At 37.7% G+C, this 24,888-nt stretch overlaps 1 protein-coding gene across 1 annotated transcript; it reads left to right on the top strand.

Moving 5' to 3' along the window:
• Nucleotides 1–542: 542 nt before the first annotated feature.
• On the top strand, nt 543–23,295 carry LOC131784755 (fasciclin-2-like). The gene is made up of 5 exons (XM_066162935.1): nt 543–675; nt 20,548–20,707; nt 20,854–21,186; nt 22,520–22,831; nt 22,961–23,295. Exons 2-5 carry the CDS (start codon nt 20,587–20,589, stop codon nt 23,293–23,295), a joined length of 1,101 nt encoding a protein of 366 aa, XP_066019032.1. The 5' UTR covers nt 543–675; nt 20,548–20,586.
• The last annotated feature ends 1,593 nt before the right edge of the window (nt 23,296–24,888 follow it).

Genomic DNA, 24,888 nt, shown 5'->3' with positions numbered 1-24,888 from the left:
TTTTCCGTTTACTGAGTGGAAAATTAGTGAGGTAAAGATTGCATTTTTTTCTCGATTACCACTTAGATCTTGGCACACGGTTTGAAGTTTTGCGGTTCAAGTTTGAAAGTATAGAGTGCTGTTTCGCGGTGAGTGATTTGCGATAAAGTTTTTTACATACTTTTAGAATCTAAACTCACGCCTTATTTTTTTAAAAATTCTGCTTCTCGGTATTATTTGGAATCCCTTTTAGACATTTATGTTTTGATGAATAACAACAGAGTAAAAAGATATGCGTTTTTTTCTATATTTTTGTTAAGAAATGATATATTTTTCCCTAAAAACTCCATGATTATTCCTGATATCTTTACATGTGCCCTATTGTATTGTAAACAAGGCAAGTCCGTGTACGCTTAACTTATCAAATCTCAAATCGCACGGAAAAATGAACAAGAGTTTTGTCAGCTGCTTGCCGCAATAAGGCAGATAAAGTAAGGAAAATTTTATTTAAAACCAAATTATCGTAAGACACAATGATGACGTGATTAGAAGCAAACGGATATGGTTCCAGTTCCGCTTCAACCACATTTTATCTGACTTTGCTTAAACTCGTCGAAAAAAAAATTCCACTCTAGTTAGAGCGGCTTTTCAGTAGCTTATCGTTCAAGGTGTTAAGGTCAAAAGCGTAAATACTGGGTAAGTTTTCATGTCTTTTCGCTTTGTACTCTAATAACTATTGTGTTCTCTCTGCGAAGAAGAATTTTTGTCTTCTTCTTACGCTTGACGGTCATGTAGTTATGCAACTTTCTTCTGAAAGGTCCGCATTGAAGATGATGAAATGGTTTCGCTCCTTTATTTGAGTGGTAGCTGCTCCTAGCTACTTGTGCGTTGCTTTTTAAATTTTCAGATTTAGATAATCAGATTTATTTTCGACAGAGACATTTCTTCTAAATTATGACTAAAACGATTTTAATCTGTGTGATAAATCGTTGATGACACCGTAATCAGATATGCAAGATGAGGATAAACTAAGTTAAGATAAAGCTCATCGAACGATGGTAAAGGTGGGCTGGCACCACGACACACTAACCTATCCAATTAACTTTCCATATCAGAGACAGCATGAAAGGGTTAAGGTAGAGCATTAGAGAGCTCTACAATAATTCCGTCATTGTCATACAAAAGAGGTAGAGTATTTTCGGTGGTTTGATGTTTGCGAAGGGAATAATCAGAGAGTACCTTGTGCTTGATTGAGTTGTTTTAAAATTTTAGAAAAAGCAGGAAGTACAGAGACAGATCTATAGTATTAAAGATAGTAGCGATGGAACACACAAAACGGGGTAAATGTAATCAGCCAGGCCGAGGCCAGAATTGGCAAAAAAATTACAAAACTGCTAAACAATATGGCTTGGATTCAAAGGTTGGTTTGGATGGTAATCTTTTACATCACGTTTTGCTTTGAGAACCTCGTTGAGTGATTTGTATGAGAGTTTTAAGATCATTTATTGAGACAAAGACAAGTGAAAAAGCTTTCCACTTTTGTTCAAATAACCCGCTATGGTATGTAAAGCAGACACGTCTTTTTCTAATTATAACCCTTCCGCCAACTTGCCACTTGAAAACGATCATTGCCTTTCATTGAATACCAACGTATCCGTTTCTGTTTCTTATCTGTCTGGAATGCTCATATTTTGAACGGTGTAGTCATTCGCAAACTCACTTTAGCTCTAGTTATTTATTTATTTAATTAGTTTGGTCAGTCTAATTGCGTTGCGTTCCAATACTTACTGCTTGTATGCAAATAATATTGTTCGTCTTTTGGTAATTTCAAGTAATTTATCTCCGTCTGGATTTTCATTTTTTAAATTTTTTATTCATTTATCTACTAGTAGTAATCGGAGATTAGGGAAGTGCGTTCGGCATTTCAAAAGGAAAATATTGTTTTTTGGTTATTGGGATAGATGAATATGTCTATGGTATGTTGTCAAATATAAAGGGTTATGGCGTATTGTGAAACCTGTATTTACTCTGTGTACGAAAAGGTTTTAAAGGCTAGTTATATCGTATGGTTTTTGAGGAGGCAGTCGTCGCAGTACGAAATTGTGACGTCATTCAAAATGGCGCTGAAAAGATGAACGGCCGGCCGATCGAACGAAAAAACACGGGTCAGCTTTCGCTTGCGTGCACAGGACACCTACGCGATCACAGGTAGCCCAAGAGATTAGGAAGCGTTCTTCCTTCGTCGAACGCAATTAGATATACTGCATTCCTCAAGAACTCCAACCACAAGTTTCCCGAAAAAAATTCCCGAGAAAAGCGAATTTCAAAAAAAATTATGATATATTCAACTATGAAGCAAATCTTGACGCAAATCGCAATGATGATCTCAACTTTGCTTCAAAGTACTTTGTAATAATTGAGCACGGTCACGATTATCCTCGAATATCACTCTATATATGTTCTTGCGTGAGCGATATCGCCGCGGCCGAAGTATCGGCGATACTTCGGAATAACGGAGCAATTTTATTTTGTTAACTGTTTGAGTAATGTGTCCCTTTCTTCTTTAAAGCTTCCTGACTGATGCCTGAAAAGTCATATTTGCAAGAGGGAAACATCAAATGCCCAATCTTTAAAATAATTCTGAGTTGCACGATTCGAGAAATATTGCAATTTGCTGCAGAATGTTATTCCAAAGTACACACCTCATATTACAAAATACGTAGCTCGCATTTATGACAAAGTGCTGCGATACCTATTATGAAATACGTACGTTATTACAAAGTGCCGCAACCGTTTTTTCAAAATGTGTTGGTTATAACAAAATGCGTCGTTATTTCAACATTCCGCATAACACTTCCGAGCTGGTTGCACCCTTTCGTGGTTTCATGTCTCCTAATCTCCCTGTGCATTGAGCTTGGGCCGCCTTTTTTTGTCTGATATTGTCGCAAGCAGACCACACTATGTGTTAGTGGTAGATAATGCTTTGCATTCCTTTGGTAGCCGAATTTGGCACTTTTTGAAAAAGCTATGATCATCATTTCAGGATCGATTTTCTCGGAAAATATTGGATGGATGACACTCAAATTTGGCGAAGAGATAGAGCAACGTGTTATCGATCAACAACCGTCGCTAGTTAGGATAGATTTTCTGTAGTTTGGTGTTAATTCTGGTTTGGAGTGGAGAAGGTTGCGGCTGGCGACCGCCAAGTTGCAAGACTTGTCTCCCTTTCTTATCTCGTAAAGGCCTCTGGCCAAGGTAATTTCGTAAAAAGACGCTTCAAACCGCCCATGAAAGCTAAAAAATAACATAAACGCGTCGATTAACATTTCATCTAACTTTATCGAGAAATTCATGCCGGGATAGTGTGGTCTGCTTGTGATATTATCAGCAGTTCCTTGAATATTTTTCTTAGCAATGGTCATTGCTGTATTAAATGCCACTTGCTCTTAAGGATTTCTTTGAGGTTTGAAATTGCTGAATAGAATTGTGTTGTAACAAAGTGCAGGATTCGGTTGCCTTTCTTTGGTCCCAGTGCGTGACACCTTGTGGAGAATGTGTACTGGTATATCTCTGTTGGTTTGAAGTGGGTCCTCATGTCGAGAACTGACTCCCTGTTGAATCTTTTACCCTCGTAAATGGTGCTGTTTACGAATATAGCTTCTGAAACAGATATTTCAGCCATGAAATGGGATTATTGGGTGGTGTTTATTTGTTTGTTCAATAAACTGGTTGACGACGTGTCTGTTTGTATGCGAGAGAGAGCTAATGACGTCGATGTAGCGTTTTCAAACGAACGGTATTGTTAGCGCCTTTATCTAGGATTTTTTTATTTCGACTTCAGCTATGAAGATATTTCCATATGCGATCGTTTGAAGAAATTTATCCATGTATGTAACGTAACAGTATAGCTTTTCTGTTAGTCCTTCCGTACGCTGAGTTTTGTGTCTCACTCATGAAGACCGCATACACACCAGGAAACAACCGCTATTTAGGCCGGCTAACTATGCGTTATCAAGCCTTTACCTCTCTCCTTAACAATAGTAAATCATCATTGTTGTAGAGGCTATATTGCTTATTATTGAGTATTATTGCATAAGCAATAATATTCTAAGCCTTTGTTTATTAGGTTTGCCTTAACAAATCAATGGACTAAAACAACATTTCCTGCGGAGGAAAGCGCATTAAAACTTTGGCCAATTAAAGCTCTCTATATTACGTTTCGCCTTAAATGTTACAGATCTATCGTGATCTACAATCTGGAAGTAAATTCCCCCGAGGACAAAAGGTGTTCAGCGTAGTGCCATCTTCTTGGTTAACCGATGGATAGTGAGTTAAAACGTAGGAAGTGAGATACACAACGACCAAAATATTTCCATCCCAAAAATCCAGTTGTTGTATACGACGGCTCACAGTAAAGTACTCAAATATTGATCTTCTAATTTATTGATAGGAGTGAATTTCCATTTCAGCCAAATATAGACCTTGCCATGAATTGCAAAGGCTATCTATCCATCGGTAGTAAGAGTGTTCATGGAAGAGTCCATAAAATTCTAGAAAAAAATTAATTTTCAAATCAGCACTCTTAATCTCCGCGGTATCAACAAACGCTTTTCACCAATACATTAGCTTGATTTTTTTCTGTATATAAACCACACGCAACCTACAATTCCTCTATTCACTCTTATGAAGAAGTTAAAAAAAACTCTTTGACCAATTTTCATGATCAGCTCAGTTGACAAAACCAAATTATTCGGCTGCTGATCACTTTGTTTTGAAAAAGAAAAAAGACATGATTTCTACCCTTCTCATAGGCATAGGCCTAAGAATTAATCATTACACTTGATTAGAAATGGAATTGTCGAAGTGTCAGTCTATGAATTGAAGTTTAATTTTGCCAACTCTCTCATTGTTCACAATTTCAATCTTCAAACATAACTGCGATGTTATTCTTCTCTGAGGATACTTTTCAGAGTTTCGTATGATTGGTGTTGAATCTTACATGTCTCAAATAGGACGCGTCGAAAACTTTGCCTCGTCACTCGCCCGCTCGGGCGGTTTTTCTCTCCGTCCATAATGTACGCAGTGTACTCGCTGTGTTGCTAGATTAAACCACATAAATAGATAAGTAACGTATTTTAGTTGAAATACAAACTGGTGGATGAAGAAACACGGCTTTTTGTGAGCTATTAGCGCGGCTGCCCACTACTCAACTGAAGGTGATCACTCATCTCGACGACGTATGTGGCTTGGCGTCCTATAGGAGGCAGTAGCCACAACAACTTGGTAGGTAATTTAGTGTTAACAACTGGGTTGAAAACGTAAATTAGCCACCGTAAAGGGTAAAAAAGCTGACGTTTCGAGCGTTAGCCCTTCGTCGGAGCGATTAGAGGAATTGTGGGTTGTGTATGGATTTATATGTAGAAAGTGGAGCTACGCCATTGGTGGGAATATGGTGACGAGAAAAGAGGAATAAATTAGTTGAATGAAAAGCGCTCGTTGATTCCGTGGGGATTAAGGGTGCCGATTTGGAATATAAATTTTTGTTCTAGTGTTTTACGGCTTTCCGAACTGCCTAGATGTAAGGAAAGGCCGCAAACTGCCATATGCTGTTTAGAATGATTAAAGTGTCTAGCGACTGGTTTGGATGCATCCTTGTCATTTCTTTCCACATCGCGAAGGTGTTCTCGGAATCGGTCACCCAGTCGTCTTCCTGTTTCGCCGATGTATAACTTATTGCAATAAGTGCAAGTTATGCAGTAAATAACATTGGCGGAGGTACACGTAAAGTGATCAATGATCTTAATGGATCTTTTGGGTCCCGATATTTTCTCTACGTTATGAATGAAAGGACAAGTTTTGCATCGTGAGCGAGCGCATTTAAAAGTTCCAGATTGGTCATTGGTTTGAAATGAACTCCTGACTAAAAAGTTGCCTATGTTTTTGTCACGTTTGAATGAAATAAGTGGGGGTTGCGAAAAGATAGTGCCAGTCTCTGAATCGTTTTGGAGTAATTTAAAATTTTTAAGAATGATAGATTTAACTGCGTGGTTGTGAGGGTGAAATGTAAGAGTAAATGGAATGCGATTAGTGTTCTCCTTCTCGGCCGTTTGTAGTGCTGCCTGTCGATCGATTTGTTGGGCACGGTGGTAGCCCGCTTGAACGACAGAAACAGGATAGCCGCGTTTATCGAAAAACTGGCACATTGCCTCTGATTTTTCGGAAAAATCAGAGTCGTCACTACATAAACGACGAAGTCTGAGAAACTGTGAAAAAGGTATGGAGTTCTTGACGTGTGATGGATGTGAGGATGAATACAACAAGTAACTATGTGAATCTGTAGGTTTGTAGTAAACACTAGTACATAAGCCGTTGCCTTCAATTGAAATTTTGATGTCTAGAAAAGCCAAAGAAGTGTCGGAAATTTCCCAGGTATATTTAAGAGCCGGATGAAAGGAATTGACGGCGGTTATAAATTGAGTGAGCTCCTCTTTGGTAGAGGAGGTAGCGCCGATGCAATCGTCAATGTAGCGGCCGTAGAGTTGAGGTTTTGGGGCGTGGTATTGGCTAAAAAATTGATGTTCGATAAAACCTACAAAAAGATTGGCGTAGCTGGGTCCCATTTTAGTACCCATGGCCACGCCATTAGTTTGTTTGTAGTAGTTACCACCGAATGAAAAGCAATTGAGTGTGAGTACTAGTTCGGCCAGACGGAGTAGTGTTTCAGAGCTAGGTTCCGTAACAGTGCGTTGATCGAAAAAATGTTTGAGGGCCCGGAGACCTTCGTCATTGGGAATGACAGTGTAAAGAGATGTTATATTCATGGTGAAAATAAATTTGTTTTCGTCGAGGAAACTAAAGTCACGAAAAATTTCAAGTGCGTGTTGGCTGTCCTTAATGTAAGACGGTAGAGTTTTGACGATAGGTGCCATAATTTTGTCTAAATAGCTGGAAATAAGTTCAGTGGGACAACTGCAGGCAGAAACGATGGGACGACCTGGGTTGTTAGGTTTGTGGATTTTGGGTAAAAAGTAAATACACGAAGTTCTAGGAGTGGTAATGATGAGATTTTTAGCAGTGGCCGGCAATTCTTGTTTAGCTATAAGATCGTTAATCGTATTTTTGATAATGTTTTGGTTAATTAAAGTGAGATCTTTGTCGACTTTAGCATAAAAGGAAGTGTCAGAAAGTTGCCGCAAAACTTCTTTTTGATAGAGGTCGGCCCACCAAACAACAACTGCACCGCCTTTGTCGGCCGCCTTCATGACAATGTCTTTGCGTTTTTTTAGACTTTTTAGTGCCGACCACTCTTCCGAAGAAAGACTGGAAGAGTTCACTGAAAGCTCCACTTTCTACATATAAATCCACACACACCCACAATTCCTCTAATCGCTCCGACGAAGGGCTAACGCTCGAAACGTCAGCTTTTTTACCCTTTACGGTGGCTAATTTACGTTTTCAACCCAGTTGTTAACACTAAATTACCTGCTATACTCTCCCACCGACGCAGCACCACAGTTTCTTTAGAAACTTACCCCTTTACAACAACTTGGTAATTTGCAAAAAGAAGCAAAACCACGAGGCACGATTCACAAACAGCTGCTATCCACCTGGTTAACTTAGTGCCTTCTTTTGTAGCTCTTAATGGTTAATTTTCAATTAAAAGGAGTTTTGGAAGGACACACAGAACAGGACAGGTGCTCAGTAAATAGCCCGGAAACAGCTGAGTTGTAAAGTATTTATGATTTCAGATACCTGAAAAGTAAGTGACGAGAGTCTTTGATGCCGCTCGACATGTGTGGTACGCTCAACAGTTAGTTCACCATGAACTATACACCAACGAAACTAAACAGGATTTCAGTTTTTGGCTTCCATAGTCAAATCCTTAGATCATTTGGAGACAATTTCCGAAAGTCACGGTTACTCTTTACACTTTTCTAATACTGGTATCAGAATGAACGCTGGGACTGGACAGTCCTGTACCTCTGATAGAAAGAAAAATTGATAGCTATTTTTTAAGGGTTTCCTCAGAAATAAACATTCAAGATACAAATCGTAGAATTTGCTCGGAGTCAATATGCAAATTTGTCTGGGTTACTTGAAAATCGTGTGCTATCACAAGTTCTCAGTAAAAAAAGTGCAAAGTGAATTGACCGTTCAGAACCCAAAAACGAACAGATTTCTTGAATTTAGGAGACCCAAGCGATAGGTTCACTATGCTGGAATAATTGTTTATATGACTCCAAGGTCATAAAATTGTGTTGGGTTGTTTTGAAAATTCTGAAAGTCGAATAATTTAAAGACAAAATATTCGATTGAACAATCCCTTTAGGACAAATCATTACTTAAATTGCCTATGATACGAAACCTTTTTTTCGCGTATTAATTTAGCTTATGTTCAAACCGATTCCTATAGAAGAAAAATTTCCAAAAAATTAAAACTCTTTTTTTCCAGCCCAACGTGCTCTTATTTTGTCTTAAGTATCCAGTAGACTGGAAACGAGTTAGCGGGTGACACTGGCAAATCTCTCACATCTCATGTAATTTTGTTTTAGTCAGTGTTGACGTATTCTTGAAATAATGTCCGATAGCGATGCAGAGCAATCTTCAGCAAGCTCTACCGAGAGTTTTGATACATCGTACTTAAGTAAAGAAGAAATGGAAATTGCGAGTAACGCTTCAGCCCGACGAAGGAGAACCGAGTGTATCAAACGATGATTTCGATGAAGACTGACGAAGGCGGTTTCTCGCCTGCAGTGTTCGGGTCAAGATTAGCACAAAAAAACTCCTGTTACTGTTGCGTTTGTGTTTTGTTTTCTGGGTCGAGATCGATGTTAAGAATGGGTAGCTATATTCATTTCTGTTGCCATAACATATTATTCCTTCGCACTAAGTGCGGCAAAGGTTCGCCTTGATCAGTGCATTAGAATTTCATTGTTGAAGACTAATCCTCTAAGCAAACCGATAGCCAACTTTTGAAGGCAGCATCGAAAGAATCAGCTGTATCACGAGGCACGATGATTTTTCACTGAGAAGTCATCGGACAGTATTGCTGCAAGTTGCTCCTTTCTTTAAAGATGCAAAGACAGAGGCTATTGTCGTCGAGCCGATCAAAGCGAAAATGATGGAGTTTATAGTCACCTGAATTAAGTTTACCTCAAAAAGGGATTTCAAAAACTTCGGTTTAAGGGTAGCATTGCTAAATGACGCATTTCGTTATTAGCAAATAACTAACATCATGGTCAGTGTTGTACACATTTATTTCGTGTGCATCGCGCAACACTTGGATTCGCGATCCATCTGATTCAATAATATTTGTGTTTCACAATTTATCTCGTTGCAATGCTGTTATCACAATGGCATTGCGATTGTTACTTGAGGGCACGAGGGAATTTATGGCTCGCGAGGTGAAAGGTTAGGAGAATACGCAGCCCCTTCGAGCTTGTGTTTATAACAGTACCGCAGAAGTTTCGCACTGTTCAAGCAACAGGATATCAGTCAGCTCAAGAAAGGGCTTGACCTTTATTTAAAATGATGTATTTTTTCATTAAAATAAGATGAAAAATACAATTGGTAGGATTTTCATACGATAAGAAGAGCGCAAATGCTTTCAGGTGGAAAGATAAAGATTGAGTACATCTCACGCGCGTGAAATAAAATAGAGAATAATAAATAGGCGTGTTAGAATGGAATTTCTCTTCGAGTGTCTAACTCGATAGCTCACAAGTGAGCGCAGCGAACGAGTGTGATGTCGAATTGAACACGAGAAGAGAAATTCCATATGTACAAGCAACCATGCATTATTTTGTTTAACGTATAAACACAAATAACCTGTCACTGACAAGAAAAGTCGACTTTATAAACGAATGAAAATAAGAGGATCGACAATCCCTGAAAAAAAAAATTCAAAGTGCGTTGGCGCTAATGTTCTAGAAGAAAAAATTCATTGAATCACTACAAAAACAAACAATGGGCGTAATATTCAATGCAAAAAATTCTCAGTTATTGACTTTGTCCTTACCGACAGAAGAAATCTTTCAGGTATGCAGCCAAAAGCGGCCTGTGGCAAATTTTCCGGCTGACGACTTTCGTTCTCAGCCGCGAGAAATGCCATTATCAAAGTCATTGGATACGTAACTTTCCGTTTTTGTTTTCGTATTTTGGTTTTCTTTCTCTCCTATGAAAGTTTGAACGTCGCTGTATATAAGCGATAGGGATTTTTCAGTGTTTTAGCGCCCATAATCCGAGAAAATTTCGACAAACAACTCTGATGAATTTAGAATGGTGAAGGCTTGGCCTTCATTCGTCAACTTGACCGAGAGGCGCAACAGCTGATTGACGATACTAAATGTGTGTTGTTACGGCTGTTATCAGCTAAAAATCCTTGTATAACACTGTAGTTTATGTGATAAACAACAAGAAGAAGCTCGATATTCTACGCTTGCGAAAAGTCAGCAGGGACGTAGCGTAAGGCCGACGACTTTAAAGAGTAAAACTCCTCGATAGCATGAACAATAATATTCTAAGCCTTTCTTTCTTAGCTGTGCCTTGATAAGTTTATGGGCTGAAATAAGCCTTGGGTTAACGTCAACTGTGACCAACCAAAGCTCTCTAAATTACGTTTCGTCTAAAATGTTCGAGATCTATAATCTGGAAGTAAATGTTCCGAGAACGATAGGCATTCAGCGCGATGCCTTCGTAGCGATCAACCTATGAATAGTATGTTGAAACAAAGCAAGATACCTTACGACCAAAATATTTTCATCCTACAAATTGCACACGACGGTATCTTATGAAGAACGCAAATGTTGATCTTCTAACTTACTGATAAGAGTGAATTTCCGGCGGCCAAATATAGACAATGCATTAGGTTCAAAAGGCTATCGACTCATCGGTATTAAGCGTGTATATGTAGGAATCCGCAAAATTCTAGAACAAAAATTTATCTTTTAAAGCGGCACTGTAAATCCCCGCTGGTCTAAACAAGTTGGCCTTCATCCTTGCTATTGTGAGACCCGAGGCATATCGCCAAGGGAATTTGTGGGGAGTGCTGTCGCGTACTCTGGAAATTCTGATCGGGTCTTTGAAGAAGATACTTATCGGAAGCCGTGCTGTAAGTTTCTCTCCTATGTGGTATGGATATTTGATTAATTCTAACACAAGATAGGGCTGTCACGTCTACACAACTAATATGTCTCTTTAGATGATTGTTAGAGGGTTTCGTGCACGGTAAAATGAGACTCGGAGGCCAACTCTTTTTTCAGTTTTTATCTAAAGCCTTACTTAAAAGCTAACTTCAGGCACTATTCTTAACATGAGATTGATAGCATTGAAAATTTCGGGTGACCCAAAATAATGTAGAATAGTTGATAAACTCTCTAAATACTGAGGTCCTTTAGGAAAAATAACAAGAATTATTAAATGTTGCAACTGTCGACGGATTCTCCATACTTACGTTCAGTAGTTCCTGAACTAGCTCTTTACGGTGGCCAATTCACATTATCAGGTTAGTTGATAAAACTAAATTATCTTGTTATAAACCCCCACCATCGCAGCACCACAGTTTCTTTAGAAACTTATCCCTTTATATATCATTCTATAACTAGCTATTTTGCACATGATGTTTGCTATCATGACTCGAAGTTATTTCTCAGAAAAATTTGAAATGACAGAGAATGTTGATAATAATGTTGTGAAACATTTAGTTACTTCAGTTAGTTAGTTAGTCAGTTCAGTAAGTTTTAATCTTCCATTTATATTTTGAATGCAGTTACTGTGGCAAAAACTCTAACCACTTCCCAAGTGCTTTACAACAGAACAGAGCACACTCAAGGCTTCTCTTTTTGTTTTATACTAAAAAAATCCGTTAAACTCCCAACGCATTACTTTCAAACAAACCCTAGTTCCAAAGCGAAAAACATTGTCGTCAGCATGCTCTATACCGACTCTCTTAAAGCACGCTACAATGAGCTAATCAGAAAACTTGTTACAATGGCTCAAATAATCTGATTGGTTGAACAAGACTTTTAAGTCTTTATTCTTTTATTCTTTATTCTTTTAAGTCTTTTTAAGCCTGATATTTTTAACATTTTTGACAGCTTAAAAGCTGTCAAAAATGTTAAAAATATCATTTGAAATCTATAAAAAGAATTAAGCTGACAGACAGCATCCATGAATAAACGTAAATCGTTCAGTTTTTAACAATCACGAGATCTAAAAATAAACAATACAACAAATACACAATTTTCTTCTTTTTTTGTGGTTTACCCTCACAGAACCATGTAGAGTGCATTAGTTTGAATTTCCAAATGTTTCCTGTTTTTGTGAACTCCGGCTAAATTGTGGCTCATAAAAACACGCAAGTTTTTTACATGACAATTAGAAAACAAACTGCTCAAGGCTTGCGTTTTATGAAGGAACGACAGCCGAATACACAGGAAAATGAAGATTGCTCTGGATGACAAGGCCTTAAAATTCGGCTGCTGTGACTGATGTGGCCTTCCACTCAACGTATGGGAAAGGATATCAGAGCAAGCTCTTAGTTGCTCACTGGAAGCGCCCGATATAACTTCTGAGGCTTCATTCTCTGCGATGACCGGAGTTCGCCATGATGACCTAGCCGCGATGGACCTTAGCATGATTGCAGTCGCTCTAACACCTTCATGATTTGTATTAATTTTAACGGTCATGCCATTTTGGTTACAATTTTCATCATTCCTGTTTTGTTGTGTTTGGTTTTTGAACACGAAACCATACATACTGTGCGAATGTTAGTTGTGTTTGATTTTTATTGCCGTAAGAAAGCTTGCAATCCAACTGAGCGTGAAAACCTTTAAAACTTGGACAGTCCATCTCGTTTTCTTTGAGGATTGATTTTCAGTGCTCACGTTATAATAACGTCAATTACGGCGTCTTGCATGTTGATAAATCTTTGCTTGGTTCTTCGGTTCCTGCTCGCCGGCTCGCTTTTTCCGAAATTTCTCTTTCAATTTACGAAAGAAAGGCAGAGAGAAGTCTGGTAAATGGTCGGACGTAGAACAAATTTGCAGATGGCGTGACAGCTTTAGCTCAGCTTCGTGGTTTGTTCTCTGACAGAGCACGCTCTTTCAACCGATGACAGCGCGCGTTATATCTAAACTATTTTATAGCCACCAAAAGTGAATATATAAGCATGTCCTTTAAAGCTTACTCAGAAGAGAGAAATCGAAACTAGCAGAATGTAGACAGTGTGCAGAAGTGTAGAGACAGAATTCCGTAGTTGAAGTTAGTGTTTACCAGTACATGAAAAGTCTGTGAGAAGTATTCTGTGAGAATCAAAGTGTGAGAGCCGACGAGATTCACCAGAGTTACACAGAATGATAACTAGTCCTGACATTTGATAGGGTAATAACATCAATTGATTAAGATGCATTGATTTAGTAATAAATTCCATATTGAAAGAATAGAGAGGAGTGAATCATGTGAAATCACTTTAATGCTAATTTTCCTTCGATGGTTCTGCGTCACCTTCTTTGAGAAAAAACCTAAAATATTATTTAAAATCTATGAAAAGAATTAGGTTGACAGACCGTTCAGTCTTTAACGATCATGAGGTCTAATCTCAACACAATTTTCTTCTTTTTTTGTGGTTTACCATCACAGAACTTTGTAGGGTGCATTAATTTGCATTTCCATGCGACAGAAATAAAAATAAGAATAATGATGACAAGCAAGTGATCTATGAATACGCCCGCGCTGTGAGTGGAGTGAAATGATTGTCATTGATTGTCTTCACAACTTGTTATGAATTGGAATTATTGTACCATCCCCTTTCTTAAAGTAGGTTTCATGTGGGTGCATATTTCCGGAGAACCTCGTCGTTCAATGTAGTATAGACTGGAACTTTCTTTCACTCTCGAACTTTGTTATCGTGACGTCATGATAGTATATAAAACTTGATCAGTAACAATTAGTTGAGTACATATTTGGATATTATCCTGAGAACTTCAGCCGCAAATATTGGTAAATAAATTCATTGTATCCTGTTACGTTTTTAAGTACGTCGAATCAGTTCTCTTTTTGTGATTTATTTTTAGTTGACCTTTGCTTTATATAGAACATAAGTGAATAATGTCAATGAGTGCGACGGGTGCTTATCATAAATGCCCGTTGTGGCACTCGTTTATTTTATAAAACTCAACTCAAATTGAGTATATCCAAATCAATCACAACCTCTGTAGCTTCAGAATGACACCCTTTTTATTTTGTAAACTATGCATACTTATGTACGTGAAAAAAGAATTCTCTTGAATATTATTGTATCACCTACATTAAGAAAACAGAGAAATCCAACTGAAAAGTCTATCGACTTCAATGATGCTCATTCGGTCGTTTCGTTTTGGTCGTTAAGTTCGTTTCATTACGATCGTCTCGCTTTGGTCGTTTTGGTGGTTTCGCTTGTTTCGTTTTGGTGGTTTCGGTTGTTTCGTTTTGGTGGTTTCGGTTGTTTCGTTTTGCTGTTCAGGTTTCAGTGCATGCTGTGATCGGTCATACATGTCCAATGCGCTCAAACCGTTACAATTCGGTCGTTGACGAATCGACACACTGTTAACACACCGGAAGTGTGGTAAGCGGAGGGTGGTAAGCAATGTGTGAAAATGAATAGCATGGTATAACAAAAGACGAATCGTGCGTTAACATACCGGAAGTCGAGGGGCGTGAGCAATGATATGAAAATGAGTAGCATGAAAAGAGAAAATGACAACATAAACCTTCCACGTTCTTAATGCGTGAAACGGCCGGACGTACATTGTCAGAATATCCTAAATATTAAAATGAACCTTCTTCCTTCCTGAAGCGTTAAACAGGGCGTACAAAAAAAAGGCTACTTTAAAATTTGTTGATTCTCAGATTTCCTAAATTTGGAAGACAGACAAACACCCAGTAAGTGATTAGCACGCAGACATAAATCTTCATTTTTCCCCTTTATAGCTGTCGAGTGCGTTACGAGCTGAAGTAAGTATGTTGTCATGACAAACATCACCAGCAGCTCAGACACCATAGGGGCCAATTTACATAAAAAACTCAATTATTAAAACCAAATTATCTTTTTATACTCTCCCACCGTCTCAGCACCACAGTTTCTTTAGAAATTTACCCCTTTTATTTGGAATAATAAGCAGAATTATGTTAGGGATAGTTGCTTCTTAATTGCATAGTTATCTCATTACGTATAATTTCACAACGGTAATTTTAAAAAAAATGATAACGAGATTTGATCATTGTTTTTCGCTTTTTGGCCATCGATTTATAAAGCACGCAGGTAGATTGGAGAGCACGAAAGATGCGAAAGAGTTGCTCGAGACTCAGCCAAGAGCTTCTGTATAACTTCTTAAACTTTCCTAGTAAATGTATTTCGATGAGTGCTCAGCTATTGTTTCACAACGTCTTAAACACAGTTGTTTGGATGATGATTTTTCATAACTCAGATTTTTGAGAAATATTTGTCAAAATATTTGCATAGCAACTAATCTATGAAGGAACAGAAACAATATCCTTGAGGATCAGACCTAAGTCAATATGAATATATTCGGTTTTACCAGATAAAAACATGGTAATCAGAAACTCTATCAAAAAGCAAGGCATAAAATTACAAAGACTGAAATATTTCGAGATAAGGGCTTTATTCAAAGAAAAACTAAATTTTTTCTATCTATAAGTGAGAAACGTCATAATTGTTTGTGTGAAGCAAACCCACGCAAGCGAGTCACTATCATCCGCTTTAATTGTTGTTTAGTAAAATTTACGGCCAAAATTTTGAAGTTTACTGGGTTTAACCAGAACCTTCTGTTGAGCAATACTTTAAGGACAAACCGATTTTCAAAAATGACATTTACCGTTCCAAAGAATAGCCCGAAAGTGGCGAAGCCTCATTCGAAGTTTCTAGTGCCAGTCTGATTCGTATCGATTTTATGAATTGAAGTATGATAAGATCGAGATAATGATTTTTACTTTTAAGGCATGAATGTCTGTCCCTCTTTTCAAATCGAGTATCGTTTACCGTATTCAATTTTCATTTTGAGCTTTTAACAGCCGGGAAGGAACGGAAAACCATCTTGAAAATTACAAAAATCGCGGCCAAACTGAACTAGAACTTTGCAAGCAAAAACGGAAAAATATTTTTCTCAAGGCACATTTCGAATAATCGTGAAAATAGATTCATAGTTACCGTGCGTGCGTTTGTCGGACACAGGTAAAACAAAAGAGTGTCGTCAGGGGCATAGCAAGCCTACGGCAAAATTAGAAAGGAAAGACGCACGTTTACGTAATTGAATTTTATTACATCAATGTATCCGTAAGAACATGAGATTAAACTTCATGACAGGGTAATTATCTTAATAAATAAAATTCTGCGGCGTCCTACGTTCCGAAATTATTTATTTTCCAACGAATTCATTGAATACAAATCAAAATACGCAACACTTGCGTGCCAAGGACGATTTATGCTTTGAGAAATTCGGGGGCAAGAAGGAAGTCTTAAATCACGTAGCGGTGTGTTATAAAAGTGCCATGTGTGAAGGGAAGTCACTTTAAATTAGCGAGAACGCTCGCTCGCCAATCCGCCAGCGTTCAGCAACCGTTCTGCTCCTGTACTCTTTGAGCACGTCATCACAAAGTAAGATTTCATTAGTTTGCTGTTTGTTATTAATCATGGTGAGGTAAACTTTGCGGATAGAAGAGGGGATGGCAAAATTATACCTACCCAAGGTTCTACCTCCGGTCAAATTAACGCACGCACTATAGATTAAAAATCATTATTTATCAAACGAGATTTTTCAACTTTTCTGATTGACGTTTTGAGATTAAAGGCGCTCGAAACGAATTAGCGATTACTCCAGTGGCCGCTTACTCCAGAAATTTGGCTGCTTAATAAATCTTATTAAGCCTTAAGGCAAAATTTCGTTCTACTAAAATTTTATCTTATTAATGTTAGCTCATTTAATGGAGTAGATTCTGAATACGAATCTCCTGGTTCCATCGATTGTTACAGATGGAAGCGCCGAGATATTTTGCCATGCTTTATATCACCGGAAATTAAAGATACACACGAAAAAGATAAACAAAAATTTGAACTTCTTCGCATTAACCAACATTAAAAGTTGAACGTGGCAGCGTTTAAATGGCAACAGTCCATAACAAATCACTTGATTTGAATAAACTTTGGGCGATCTAGTCCTGAAATTGATTTGGAAAAAAAATTAAATGATGGAAGAAAAATTTTGATTCGAAAAGAATAGAATCTGTCTAGAGAATAACACCGAAGTAGAGCGGATAAGGAAAAAGGAGGGTTGAAAATAATCCCTGACGATCGTAAAGGTCACTCAATCGAATAAAGGTTAATTCGGGCAGTCTAACTCCGCTAAATCATTTTTTTTTCAATTAAATAGGACCACGAAGGAAGTTATTACCAATAAAATGTTGCTGCCGTTCTCCTACGAGAAATTATGATCTCATCGTCATAAATACACCCATCAATTTTCAGCACGCTCTTAAAGTAGTGAACGGTCTAATATAATTCTTTATTTAATTTTATGTTACGTCGGAGACTTACAAATGTCTTCCAAACCTTTCTGCTAATCATAGTTGAAGAAATTCACTCTAAAAAGCACTTTGAATTATATTTTGCAAAATTTGATCAGCCACGTAGAACCATATCCGTCTTAAAATGCAAAAAAAAAAAAAAAATGTTACATGATTATTATGAATTCAACAGTGATCTATTTCCTCTTCATGCAATAAGACGTTTCATATATTGAAACCTAAAATTATGCTAAAAATAATTTTTCAAAACCGGTTCTCCTTTAGTTTTGAAAATCTCATCCAAATATTTAGCCAGACTTAAAAGCAGGAAGTGGTTAGAATTTCACAACATGAGTCACGTGTATTTTAATTAAAATTGCAAAATTTAGCTATTTGAGTCTTGGCCTTGAGTGCCTGGTTCAATTAAACATGCAGAAAATGACTTTGACCATGTTCATGCCCCAGCATTGATAATATTGATATCCCTTAACACCTTTTATAAACCTTGTGCGTTGGCTAAAAAGTAATTGGTGTCCCTAAGGAGAAGAAAAAGGTCTCTACTCCAGAGTTTTCAAACGGAGGAAGTCTTAAATTTAAAACTCTTTTACGCCCGCTCCAATATAAACTACCACTTAGATAAGAATATTAAAAGATTAAAAAAAAAGAAATTTAAAAAAACGCCCAGATAAAATTGATCACGTAGCTGTGAGATTTAAAAACGATTCGTAACAAACGTGTAGTTACCTTCAGTAAGATAACCAGTCTGCCCGCCTGCGATAGCTTCCACTAGGAATTTTTTTGGCTGCTTTGTCATCTTTTTGTAGCTGTCACCAAGGTATGACTTCAGTTTGCTCTTTTTTAAACTCTTGACTTCTTACGAGTTTAACTTTTTGTTTGTGCCTCAGATGGCGTTTGCATATCCCCCATGCACTTTCGTATATTCGTCAGAAAGGAAACACAAACAGTGCATATTGTCTTTGCACATAGACAATCAAAAAACAAATCCGATTGCCAGAGGCCTTTCTTTTCAAAATATGAATAAAGATATTGGTTATCGAGTTTTCGAAAATAGCCGAAAGCGCCCTATTACATATTTCAAAATCGGAATATACAGAGAGAGAGGAAGTCTGTATAAAGGGTGTTACCCAACCAAAATGAATTTATAAAACTGATGTGGGCTATTATTTCGAGCGGTAAAAAATGCATCACCATCGCTTTATTGCATTTACAGTTCATTTAACTGTAAACTAATTTAGTATAAGGTTAATGGCCGCGTAAACAAGGGAAGTTACAGATCCAGCCGCTATCTGGTAAGGTATAATTTCGTGCAAATCAATTTTTTGAGAAAACAACGACAACAACAATGTAAAAAAAAAAAAGAGGTACCAGTGAAAGTTATAGAAGATAAACAGCGAGAGACATAATTTTGTAAAAGAAGTAGTGGGTTAGGGCCTTTCTGTTCCAGCGAAAAGTTGTTTATTTAGAAAAATTTTCATCATCGCCATTTTACAAGTGCAGATAGTTTGTCGCGACTTGACAAAGTTTGGCTGAAGCGGACAAATCTTCTAACACACCGCCGACAAAATTTGTCCTGAGTAAAAACTTGACAAAATCGAACAAATCAAGAAAACTGTGATCAAGTTGTCGAATATTTGTCGTAAAAGCTACGACAAGCATGTAATTGAATTGAAATCAGTGTACTAGAGAGGCAAAAATTGTGCTTTGTTGCAAAACTCGGGGATTCTAAAATCCTTTGGCAAACTATGCTGGCCGGTCTTGCGAACAGATTAGGAGCTGACGGAATTTGAGGAAAGAAAGAGAGAAAATTTTCGAACGATTACAATATCCCTTTTAAGTAAAAGGACAGCATTTTACTCGGGCAAAGTCTTGTTTTCTTTGAATAGTTTTTACGCTTTCAGTGATCGCGGAAAGAAAAACAAAAATGTGCATATGTAATTAGGTAAAAACCAAATTTTCAAACTTTTGAAAATTTCTCCCGTGAAATACAACAATGTGACCTTTAAATTTTTTCCCGTATTTACATTCATCTAAGGAAATGTTATGGCAAAATTAAAAAAAAAAGATTTTTTGTGAGGTTCATCGATTCTCGCAAAAGAATAAAAACAGCTTAAAATCTCTCGATTCTCGATATTCTCAGAAATACGCTCCTAAGTATCTAGAGGTTTCATCTTACTGCATGCTCCCTCCCTAGGAGTTCACATCTCACTTCATCTTGTTCACGTTATCAGATAGAATAATTTCGCCACGAAAATTGACAACATTGTCCAAATTTCCAAAATCAGGACCCTCCTAGTTAAGGTCTATACCTAAAAAACTTTGGAATTTTGACAAGCATGAAACCTTGAGAAATATTAAGCCATAACAAATCAAAACAGCTTACTCAAGGTGTTAATAACACTTGGTTCTTAGGGGTAACATCTTTCCAAAAAGATTTCGTTTCACTCCTTCGCTTTCTGCTTGCTTGAGAGTTTGGATGCTACTGATAGATCAGCCTGCAATGCAGACGTCTTATTAGTGCGAGTTAACGTTAAGAAACCCACAATCGTTTATTCGACGGACTATATTTCATTTAGAGTTGGAGTGAACGGCAGGGGGAGGGTACGTTCATTGCCCCAGCCTACCCCTTCCCCTCTCCTTCCTTTTGACCGTCGCTCACACCCTTGGTACAAATTTGTTTCTCTTTCCAGGACAACACTGCTTTAAAAATCATAACCGGATGGCTGCTATGATTTTCACCAAGATAATACAGAGCACTCGCCCGCCAAAATTACGCCTGCTCTGCAGGCTAATGATAGATATCTCTGTGTAACAGAGTAAAAACAGAATAATTGAAAGTTGTTATTCTAAGTAGTTTTTCAAATTCCTTTCGAAACACCTTAAAATAAATTTAGAGAAGAATTTGCCTAGAGTGTCAGCTCCTACCCACTCAAATAAATCTTTTTCCACTCCGATTTTCATCTTTTTTTTTTCGATGGGTCATCCCATTTGCAGGCTGCAGGAAACATCAGAACACAGAGTTTTTAACATTTCATGATGATGCGCGACTCTTGGTTTAGAAAAGTGGCAAAGTGCCTATTACTTTTGACCCTTACGGGCGTTTTATGGAGTCTTCCATTTGTCAGGAGCGAAACGTGTAATCCCAACTTAAACAGTAAGTAGTGAAACATCCTGATATGAAAAGCATTTCTATCTTTTTTAAACTTTATTCTTTTTTTTAATCTTTTTCCCATCGTTAGATAAGCTATAGATGGAATTTTCTTTTTTGTTTTTAATCTACGAGTATTCTCTCTTGCACAGTCAGACCCGTTGTCGACATCTCTGCAAGTCCAGAAAACAGCAGATTACCCATTGGTGCCTCCATTACCCTGACTTGTACAGCGGAGCCCAGAACAATAGATGCAGGATATCTGGACAGATGGGTCAATTATATTGAGTGGTATGATCCACAGGATAACAAAGTTGGAGCTAAGTGCCAGCAGCCTTCAAACATGCGTGAATACAAACGTAAATTAAGCTGCCCATTAGTACTTAAAAATCTGACAGCTGAAAAATTTGGCCGCTACACCTGCCAATCTGGCAATGGTTACATAAAACACTGCACAAGGAAATCATTTGAAATAGTGATTCAAGGTAAGCAAACCAGGCTTATCATACCCCTAATAAACAATTCTATGAGCGCGCGTTGGATATGAGATGATAGATGGCCAACGAGGCCAGTTGGACTGAGTTGGTTATAATCATCTCATATCCAACAAGCGCGAGGGGAATAATTGCTTTATTGAAAACGCCCCAGAATATTTATATTCTATTATATGTTTTGGTGTGTAGTATCGCTGAGTATTTTTACTAGTTGTGACGTATTTTGACGAGCCTGTAAGGTGAGTCAAAATACAAACTACGAGTAAAAATGCTCAGCGATACTACATATCAAAACGTATTATAGGTTATTTATCATCCAATTCATTTTTTTTCAAGTCTTTCTGCTCGTTTCTCATAAGACGATTATCCAATGATCCAGTCTTAAATAAATTTAAATAGATATCATATGTTCTTTAATGTGAGGATGGATGCCGAGATGCTATGCAATTGACCTGTCCTAATGCATATTATGTTACTTGGTACAGTCGAACCTGTATTAAACGGCCCCTCACTGGGAATAGTTGACCTCTTAGTACAGGTTCCACAGATAAGAGGTATTATAAAAAAACAAAACAAACAAACATAAACCAAAATAGCACATACACAACGTCACTAACGCCACTTTTATAACTGACCACTTTATGCACATAATCTCGCCAAAAAATACTTTTTACTGCAACGATTGGGGGAGAAGGATGCATAAAAAGATGTCTGAAGGATTGTTCTTATTTTTTTTTTATTCGAGTGGTTTTGGGCTGTAAGTGGCCGTTCAAAACAGGTGGAGGGCAATACCGAGAGGCCGTTGGGACTTAGTAAAGGTCGACTGCGACCGCTAAGTTGAGACAACCGCTTAATAGAGGTGCAAATTACAGTGATTAAGGGGAGACAAATTCGGGACTTAGACAACTGACAAACACTAATGCAATCGACTGCTCAATACAGGGTGATCGCTGAATACGGTGCCGCTGAGTACAGGCTCGATTGTATAAGGAACTGATTCTTAGCAAAACGATGAGATTCAGTAGCAAAAAAAAAAACCATACATATTCTTCGCAAGATGAGTGAAGAATTATTTTGTGAAACAAAATAAACGAATGATAACTATAAGAATGAAAAATAAGGGGCTCACACTCCGTCAAGGGAGGGTTGACTTGAAATAGTTCCTTCTGAATACCCTCTGAATGTAATTCATCTTCTTGTGTGACACAAAAGTGTGATAATGAAAATGTCTTCTTCTTCCACCAACATTTTCTTAATACAATTTAATTAGCTTCATACCAGTAATAACAGGAGATATTTACTGCAATGTACCTTTTCCCTACAGGCCATGGGCCAGAGTTACTAGGAGTTCCCCGGAACCAAAGCGCCGATGTAGGGGCCAATGTAACTTTCAGCTGCACTGCCACAGGTCTTCCTGCGCCAAGCATCTCATGGATCAAAAACAATGATTCATTTGCTTTACAATCCAACCCAAGGGTGACATTCAATAACAATCCACTGGACGGCAAAACCATGCAAAGCCAGTTGTTTATCACAGGAGTGAAGAAAGAAGATTTTGGCGAATATCAATGTGAGGCAAAAAACAATGGTGGTCAAAATTTGTCATTGCCAGCTTTCTTAACCTCGAAAGGTCCAGGTGAGACGTGCATATGCATCGGGGTTTTTTTTCCTTTTAATTTTTAAGTTGAAAACTTAGACTATTTCATCCTTATCTTTACCTCATAGCGCCAGTTGTGTCCAACTAAATATTTCGATTAATTTGCAGGTGCCCAAATACCTGAGATTGTTGAGGGTCCAAAGAACCAAAGTGTCTCGATCGGTTCCAATGCTATTTTCAACTGCACTGCTAAGGGTTTTCCGAGGCCAAGCATCCATTGGATAAAGGACAATACTTCATATCCTATACAATCCAACCCCAGAGCAAGAGTCATTCAGGACGACAACAACATTCGAAGCCAGCTCTTAATAACAGGAGTACAGAAGGACGATTATGGAAAATATCAGTGCATTGCCAAAAACAGCGCCGGTGGAAAAGAATCAGGAGTGGTTTTCTTAATTCAAAGGAACTTTGGTCAGATTGATATACTTCATGAATGTTGAGACTTGTTTTAGGCCTAATTTCAGTTATGTGTGTAGATACTCAGAAAAAAAGAAAAAAGAAAACAAAAAAGAACTATTCAAAAATTAATCTCTATGAGAAGGGCAGGTATTCTCAAATAAAGCAAACTAAATTTGGCTCATTCTTTAAGCGCTTATTGCTTCTGAATTCTCTTACAAACAAGAATTATGATTACTTCTCAGGTTGCTGTCACAAAACTTGAGTAAATCAAGAAGGAGCAGTATGACATTTAACCCTCTTCCTTTAATTACCTTCGCAGAATCATCCTATCACACATACATATTCATTTTGCTTCTTAGTCCTTTTGCAATAATGTTTGTTACCATTTTTCTTTAGTATAATTACAGAAATGCACACGCGAGAATCGGCGGCTAGTGAAGATCCAAAAAAGCCAAACCTATTCCGATTGGTTCCAAACATTTTTTCAGCTGCACCCGCCACTGGTCTTCCAGGCCAAAACATAAATAGGGATACATAGAACAATGGAGCCAAATGTTACGAAAAACCAAATCCAAGGTTGTGGAAATCGTGTCATTTATTTAAATGACACAAAATTCCACAGCGGTTGCTGCTGATTTGTAAAAAGAGGCGACGGAAGGAGGATTTGGCAGGCACATATCAATGCTTTGCAAAGAACAGGCGCAGGAGAGAAGAAGTCAAATGATTGGCTATACTTTACATTATAAAAAGAAGGCAAGTATATCGCAGTCAAAGGAAAAAGTCAATAGTCTCCCCTCAAAAATATATTTATCGAAAGTCACCAAAAATTCGAAATGCAGGTCTTATAATTGAAAAACGCATAAATTGGCATTCAAATTCTTTACTACGGTTCAGTGTGATTGAGTCAGCTGTAAGAATACAGGACGCGATTATTGATTTGGTGGATGGACTACCTTAATTTTTCACGATTTCGTTGTATTGTCAGAGGACAGTTGGTTGAAATTAGATACTCGCAATCGAATAATCCATCACCCAAGTTTCAAGCTGGGTTATTTCCCAAAATATAGGAAGCTGTTTTAAGACTTTTCAGTTAGTATTTGTAAAAAAACGGTAATGGTTACGTGTTAGAAGACTGGAATTACTAGCTCTTGTTTCAGTGATTTGAGTACATTTTGGTTTTCTCGGAAATTGCAGTAGATGTAATTAATTGGTCGCAGACCGAATTGAACTCCACACGGCCTCACAAAATTTAAATCACTACGATAGAGGTTGTTGGCCATTTAGTTTCAAAAATTTGTTAATTTTTCTCTCTCACATTAAATCTGACAGCAAGACTGCAAGAAACCTCAACCCTTCAGATTTCGATCCCGGTGACTGTATCTTTTATTGCGGCAACTGTGCTTATCAATGGTGTTTTGGGGCTTTGGTGGTACATACGTTGTAAACGTGATACAAAGGTAATGTTTCTTTTTTCCTTTTTTGAGTGGATAAGTGCAAACGGAGGCTTTTGAAATCGTCGAAGTATCTTTGAGTTTCTTTGAGGTCTTTGCAGTTCTTTTGAATGGACTTGAAAGCATTACGGTAGCCACAATACATTTCCCCTTGAAACGATTACCTCAAATCAGAAAATTATC

This window comes from Pocillopora verrucosa, chromosome 1 (genome assembly GCF_036669915.1).
Source record: "Pocillopora verrucosa isolate sample1 chromosome 1, ASM3666991v2, whole genome shotgun sequence".
Lineage (NCBI taxonomy): Eukaryota > Metazoa > Cnidaria > Anthozoa > Scleractinia > Pocilloporidae > Pocillopora > Pocillopora verrucosa.
The sequence above is the reverse complement of the archived record's forward strand: the minus strand, read 5'-3'. Positions and strand labels throughout refer to the sequence as shown.

Excerpts from the sequence above, each read along its gene's own strand:
- LOC131784755 (XM_066162935.1), top strand. The coding sequence starts at position 20,587 with ATGATGATGCGCGACTCTTGGTTTAGAAAAGTGGCAAAGTGCCTATTA. Across the intron at positions 20,708-20,853 it reads GTGTAATCCCAACTTAAACA|TCAGACCCGTTGTCGACATC; the intron begins GTAAGTAGTGAA and ends TCTCTTGCACAG. Across the intron at positions 22,832-22,960 it reads CTTAACCTCGAAAGGTCCAG|GTGCCCAAATACCTGAGATT; the intron begins GTGAGACGTGCA and ends ATTAATTTGCAG.